Here is a 7,232-nt window from a genome sequence, read left to right as displayed (position 1 = left end):
TCGGGCGGCGCCGACAGGATGTTCTCGCTCAAGAAGTGGAACGCGGTGGCCATGTGGAGCTGGGACGTGGAGTGCGACACCTGCGCCATCTGCCGCGTGCAGGTCATGGGTGAGCGCCGCCGGGCCTCGGCCGCTCTCCGGAAAAGGCCGCGGAGGGTGGGTGGGCGGTTTCCCCGGCGGCCGCGTTTCGCCCCGCCCCGCGCACCCTTTCCCGCGCGCCGGGGACATCCCTAGAGCTGCGGGGGGCGGCGCTGCGGTCGCAGCCAGGCCGCGTTGAGTCCAGTCGGCTTCTTAGCTGGTGCCAGCAACCCAGAGCCCGGCTCGCTGGTGTTTCCCTGGCCGCTCTGTGGTACCAGAGCCTTCTGCGCTGTCTGCAGGGCTTGGCTCCCTTCCACCCTGTCCAGGTGACTGGAGAGCAGGGGCAGTGCCTCCCCTGATAGATGGCATTTGGCTGTGGAGTAGTTACAGTCACTCCTGGATCAGCAGGGGTGTCCTTTGCATTCAGTTTACTGGGGATACAAAGCCTTTCTCCACTAGGGGTTCTCAGCCAGGGCCATGGGGCACCCTGGGGGGCCAGATCCTTTGACTGGTCCTGTGGGGTGTGAGGAGACAAGCAGAGAAGATAAGCAGGTCCAGGGTTGTCCCTTCCTGAACCATCCCCCACCCAGACACGGGCAGGAGTGAACCAGGCTGCTGCCCAGGGCCCAAAAATGGTAGCTTTTTCCCATTGTCGGCTTATGATTATCATTATCTGTGGCAAAAAGGGGGGCCCGATACTAAAAGCTTGCCCAGGGCTGGGTCTAGGTATGGTACTGCCCCCACCCCCACTGACCAGCCCCTGGGGAAAGATGTGAGTGCTGGCTGGCATCCATATATCAGCTCTTGAAATGTGGTGCTGCTCCATTCACAAAAGCTGTGGCAGGCACTTTGTCTGGGCAGGGATGCAGGCTCCTGTCCACAAAGGTTGGGAACTGTCATTGCACACCATTGTACAGTCCCTCTGCCCCTTTATAGCTCTGGAGTACTTTTCCCTTCCCAAGAAGCTGGACCATACAGCTTCTGCGCTTGCTGAAAACAGTTTTGCAATGATGGCCTAAACAGGGCTGTCTAACTTCTGAGTGGTCAGGGGCCATGGGCTCTTTGGCCATGTGCTGTCCAGACCACGTGGGCACCCCCCTCATGCTACGTGTCCTCCCCTCCTCCAGCTGTTATTGTTTGTAGTTGTGTTGGTCTAAGGACTTAGGCAGACAAGATTCTTTGGTTAGATGTGATATCTTTTAGACCAACTAAATAGTTAGAAAATTGTTCTTTGCAAGTTTTCGGGGACAAACGCCCTTCTTCAGGCATAGGGAAGGTCTTGGTGTTTATGTGCTTTCCTGAAATGCCACCAGACTTTGGTCACAAACAAAAAAAAAAAATGTAAACCAATGAGTGTTGCTAGATAAACTTGGCAGCATTTGTACTAGTATTAGCCACACTATACTGAAAGATTAGTGCTAAGGATACATAGTCTATATCAGATGTCATCAACCAGTGGATCCCGGAGGCTCTTCAAGTCAATCCTGGGCTGGGGACGCCCCCAACCCCTGTGGTCCTACTCCCAGAGCCACTGCCGCAGCTGCCCAGTCTGAGAGTAGCCCAGCCAGGAAGAGCCTTGCGTGCAGATCCGGGAGCACAGCTGCCCTCCCAGGCTGCATTCCCCCCCCCCCGCTCACTGGACAAGCTATTCGCAGCTCTGTCTCTGGCCCCGCTCTGGCTATGCAGGGCTTGCCCCTCCCTCACTGCCGTTGGGTGGGGGGAGGTGGCAATCAAGGCCCTAGTGGTGAGGGAGGGAGTGGAGTAGGGTGGGTCTTGATCTGCCCTCCCCCATGGCCCTTTCCCCTCCCCACAGACTTATCTGCTGGGCGGGGGGGGGATCTTTCGTACCTTTTAAGTTCCAGAAGTAATCTCTGACCTAAAAGGGTTGGAGACCAGTGGCGTATATGCTTCTTTTTCAAGGCCTATCAATCCCAAACCCTTCAAAGTATTAAATGCACATACATGCACCCAAGTTGCTGTTAAAGTTTTCCATATGTGAAGCACATTTAAAAATAATGTTACCTCATTATCCCATAATGTGGAAGTTGACTTTTTTTTAAGATTAATTAGGGGTGCACCAATATACTGGTTGGCTATCAGATCAGCACCAATAAAAGGAGAAATGACATTGCTGGCTATCATCTTTTTTTTGGTTGTTGTAGCCTATAATTACGGCCGCATGCCCACAGCACACTGGTGAGTGTAGTCTGGTCCCCATGCCCTGCCGCTGACCCAAGCCCACAGCAGGCTACAGGCCCTGGCAAGCAGTGAGAAGGGGAGAGGGTGCCTGGGAGCAATCACAGGGCACCAAACTCAGCAACACAGGGCCTGTTACTGGCTTCTGCTGCTGCTGCCATGGCAGTGCTGCACATGCAGCAGGAGCCTGAGTACCAAGGCTGCCATGGAGATGTTGGGCTGCGCTCAGGCAAAGTAATGTACCACTCCAGGGACATTCTGCTTCACTGGGCACCAAGTGCCTTTGCAAAAGCAGCTTCTCCTTGGTGGCCCCAGGAGCTTGGCTGAGCAGGGCCTGCTGGCGCTGAAGTAGTGGCGTGCTCTGAGGCTCAAAACACCTGGCACTGCTGTCTGCACAAGGGTCTACCCCAGGACAGCACGAAGCAGAGTGCAACATGCTTGGGAACAAAGGCAGTCACTGCCTTCCTTATCAAGGGCTGGGACAAGCAGGAGGCATGTGTGTTTGTGTGTATGTACGTGTTTAAATGCAAAACAAAATAAGGTTTATTTATGTCAGTAGTTTAAAATGCCTTGCACTATTACTAAATATGAGTTATTTGATCGGCATCAGCCAATATGGTTGGTTAATTATTGACTGTTGGTATTGCCCAAGAAAATCTTTATTGGTGCACCCCTAATATTAATTGTAGTTTTTGAAGCGTTGAGTATTCATATTTTCTGTAGTGCTAGAGTCGCGTAGCCATGATGGTCCAGGTATTGGAGAAGCAAGGATTTTTAGGGGGGGGGGTGACATCTTTTTTAGGGGGGGTGATAGATTTTATGGATATCTTTTATTCCAACTGCATGGTTGAAATAAAGTTAGACAAATTTTTGAATGCAAGACATTCTTCGTCAAGTTTGACAGAAAACATACCAAATAAGAGAGATTTGTATTGGATCCTTAAATTCCTTCATTGCTTCCTCCATTCTGTTATTATAAAATAACCTGTTATCTTCAAGAGCATTAAGAGATTATAGACAAATCTATAATTCCTTAATCAGCCTGCCATTGTTTGGCTATACAGATTACCCATACTTCTTCTAGGAGCCCTTCATGCTTGTAGTGGTGACAGAGTCCAGTTTTTCTCCAGCATTGCAGAAGGGGATGTGCCCACCAACCCAGCCATTTCTCATAGAGTTGTCTGTATTGAAAATGTTCTTTTGAGCTGGGAGGATTTTAGAGCACCCTAAAGAGAAAAAGGCAGTAGCCCAGAATAACATTATCACAGTGTGTGGGAACACTGCTCTGATGTGCTGTAATTATGTCTCGGAGCTAATTAGCATTATTTAGCAGCCTCTACATCTCATGTATTCAGCATCCCTGTGCTTCAAAATGGTGGTGGGGTTGCTTTAACTAAAGCTTATCAAATGAGCTTTAGTTAAAGTTCCTCTGCCACCATTTTGAAGCATGGGATGCTGAATATACTAGACACTGAGGGTGCTTTAATTAAAGTGGTGCTTGGAGCCATATTGTTTAACCCTCCCAACCCCAGAGCACGTGTGAAAACCCCCACTTATTCTTATGATTTTTTTTTACGTTGACCTTATGTAAGGAGCTTTAGCATTGAAAACACTTGACACAATTTTAGATGCTTTAGTACTGAAAACATTTGACACACAATTTTAGATGCATAACAGATAAAGTTTACATTGAGATTGAGATCCTTGACCAAGCTTCAGTAGGATAACGTTGGTTCAAAAAATAAAGATTTTAGTCATATCCAGTCTTAGGCTGTATTTAACCTGGATTATAAAGTGGTAACAATAGTGCAAGAGCAATACAGACTATTTCTACTCATGCCAGTTAAAGTAAAGGTTTAAATTAAGAGGTAAAAATTCTTCCATTTCCTAGTTTGACAAAGGGAAAAAAATTATATGGAGTTAGATACAGAAATCTGCTCTGTGTGTTTGTCTGTATCAGGGTTTTTTGTTGGTTTAAAAAAGAATTTTAGAGTGATTTTGATCAGAATGGATTTGATTTAAAACTGATTGATTTAAATCACAATTTAAATTGCTAGTCAGGAAGCCTCAATTTAATCATTGTTTTCTACAAAAAGTGCATTCTTGTTGTTTGATATGACCTTAATACTTATTATTCACAACTCAGAGATGGATGTAGATTTCATTTTTAGAAGGTATACACTATACATTCAAAACAGTGATTTTTGATATTTTTTTCAGATTAATTTTGCATCTACGTCAGAAGACTGAATTATGATTTTATTTACCAAAGCTAATTCAAGCAGATACTTGTAAAGTCATTGGGAGGTGAACTATCTCCAATTCACTAGATTTGGGATGGATATTTGGGGGTTTGTTTTGCCATGCTGTATTGGGAGGACGACAAAAACCATCACCAAAAACAACAGATATTTAAATTGTTTTTTTTAACTGAAACAACAAGCTTGTATTTTGGATGTTTTTCTTCAGCAACAAACATGTATAACTGTTTTAACAAAACAAGCTTAGGTACTTTTGAATTTTAACTGTTTTAGTTATAAATGTGAAATGTGTTTTCAGCAAAAATTAAATAGATTATTTCAGCCAGGTCAACATGAGAAAAAATACTAGGTTATGCAGCAAACTCAGTCTTCACCTCCCTCTGCCTGTTTATTCATAGTCTGGAAAAGAAAGACAACCTTTCCTGCTTTTTCTGTTGTGGATTATCACTTCAATAGTCTCTGATGGATCCAGGTGCTTAAGTGACTTCCACCAGTTTACTGGTGTGACTTTCTTTAAAAATCTCATCAGCAAATATATATTTCTTAAATGGCTCACCCTTAGTGCTGAAATTTATTATAGTTGGTATTATGATTGCTGGATGCCCATGTTATAGCCAACTCCTCTTCTTGAGCAGTTAAAGATTGACCCTGGTACTAAGTATTGAGAATATTGACAAGAAAATGAGCTAGAGATAGTGCCTGATCTATTCGTTTTTTTTAATGCCTGTAATTTAACTTTGTCACTGTGTACAGTATGTCTTTTTTCAAGTTCTCACTCGGTTTCTTCCAAATTGCAACAGCATCAGCAATAAAACAGCCATTTCCCTGCACTTTGTTCAAAGCTACAGAAATAGGCTTCAGGATAGTGTTCTCAACAGTGGGCTAAAGAGGAATACAGAACTCTGGCTATGACAGTTCCATCTATTTTGTCACGATTTTGCTTACAAATTGTCATCAGATTAGGGCAGTTCTCAACATATTGCTCAGAACAGTCCACTGCTGCATTCCATCACAGATATTGTGGAAGAATTTGTTCGGTCCCTCCTGTTTTCTTCAGAGCAGCTGTTGCATAGTAGTTGTTAATGGAAATATTTTGCAATTTCAACACTAGCCTTTATTTATGGAGCACTGAAGTCTTTGGCTAAGAGGTACATCAAATGAGCTCTACAGCCATATGTTATGAGCTTGGGACTTTCTTCACTTTCTTCTAGCTTTCTCCTCATCTTTGACACATTACAGCATTGTCTGGAACAAAGCAGCATACTAGACTTTTGAATTTTTTTCATAGTTTGTTATAGCTTTTACTGCTACTTCTTGTAAGTAATCTGCTGTGTGTGCATTTCCTGATATATCAATTTTTTCTGAAAGGTAGACAGTCCCTTCTTCTATTGTCACACAAGCACATATTACTGGATCATTGTGGACACTGCTCCACCCATCAAGACTCAGATTAACAATTTTCCCCTCTAGATTTTTTGCACACTGTTCAATTTCTTTCTCATACACTTCATCCAGCAATTTGCCTGTTATATCTGTTCTGTTGGGTGGACTATATCCTGGTCGTAATGACTGAACCATGTCAATCAAATGTGTGTTCTCAACAATATGGAAAGGAGAGTTTGTTGCATAAACAGCAATTTTTTCAGTTACCTCCTGCTGTGATCTGCTGGTCCTTATTACAAACTTATCTATTGTTTCAGGATGATGGAGCTTTTTTTTCTTTTTGCTACAGGTGATATGCTATGTGACATGCATTTGACTGGAACAGTGGTATCATTAGCAGATAACTCTGAAACAGTAGATAGAGATGATGATGTTGAAGATGGACAGTTGAATCCTGTATGTTGAGGATGGATACTCCTGAACAAAAGTAGTCAATGTAGTCACTACAGCAGTGCTCACTGCACTCAGTATGACTTCAGACACAAAGTACCATTCTGGCTGTCTATTCAGCTGTTTTCCTTCCCTTCTTCTCTTCCCCCCCTCTCCCCCCCCGCTTGAGGAATAGTCAGTATCGAGCTTCCATTCTCTTTTCTTTTCACTGGTTGATGAAGTGAGGACTGGGCAAGGGAATACGAACTCGAAGTAGCAGTAAGGCAAAATACGGCCCACAGACCATTCTGTCCCCGCCAGGCCAGGCAGCATTGGCTGCTGCTGTCCAGCACGAGAGCTCCAGGAGGGCAGCAGCAGCAAACACCTCCCAGTGCAGCAAGTGGGGGGGGCTGCAGCTGCTGCCGCCGCAGCGCAGCCCTGACAGGCGAGCCCAGAGCTGACATGGGGCTCAGGCTGGCAGCAGGGGCGGGTTACAAGCTGGTGTTGGGGGTGGGGGGGAAGCAGCCCCTCACCCGCCCCGTGGCCGGCATCCCGTGCTGCAGCTGCTCACAGCCCGCCTGGGGCTGCCTGTGCCTGCTCAGGACAGCCCCACATGGGCTGCAAGCTAGGCTGCAGCAAGGCCACGGGGCAGGCAAGGAGCTGTCTTTCCCCCATGCTCAGCACCAGCTTCTTCCCTGCTGGCAAGCAGGGGGCTGGTGCTGTGGGCTGCCCCCCTGCATGTACCACGGAGCTGGGGGGCACTGGGAGTGAGCGGGTGCAGGAGCAGGCCCCATACCTGTGTTGCAGGTCCAGTACCAGCAGGGTCCAGAGCAGGGCAGCAGGAGTACAGGGTCCCGGCTGGCAGGGGCTCTCTGGAGCTGGGCC

General features: G+C 46.3%; 1 protein-coding gene across 1 annotated transcript in view; it reads left to right on the top strand.

The window, feature by feature from the left end:
• Positions 1–6: 6 nt before the first annotated feature.
• RNF7 (ring finger protein 7) overlaps positions 7–7,232 on the top strand; it is an 11,098-nt gene continuing 3,872 nt past the window's right edge. Inside the window, exon 1 of the mRNA XM_019533002.1 lies at positions 7–109. Coding sequence (XP_019388547.1) covers positions 19–109 — 91 coding nt within the window. The 5' untranslated portion in view covers positions 7–18. The remainder of the gene's footprint in view (positions 110–7,232) is intronic.

Source organism: Crocodylus porosus, unplaced genomic scaffold, assembly GCF_001723895.1.
Source record: "Crocodylus porosus isolate Cpor-Errol unplaced genomic scaffold, CroPor_comp1, whole genome shotgun sequence".
Taxonomy (NCBI): domain Eukaryota; kingdom Metazoa; phylum Chordata; order Crocodylia; family Crocodylidae; genus Crocodylus; species Crocodylus porosus.
This window is presented reverse-complemented; position numbering and strand designations above follow the sequence as displayed.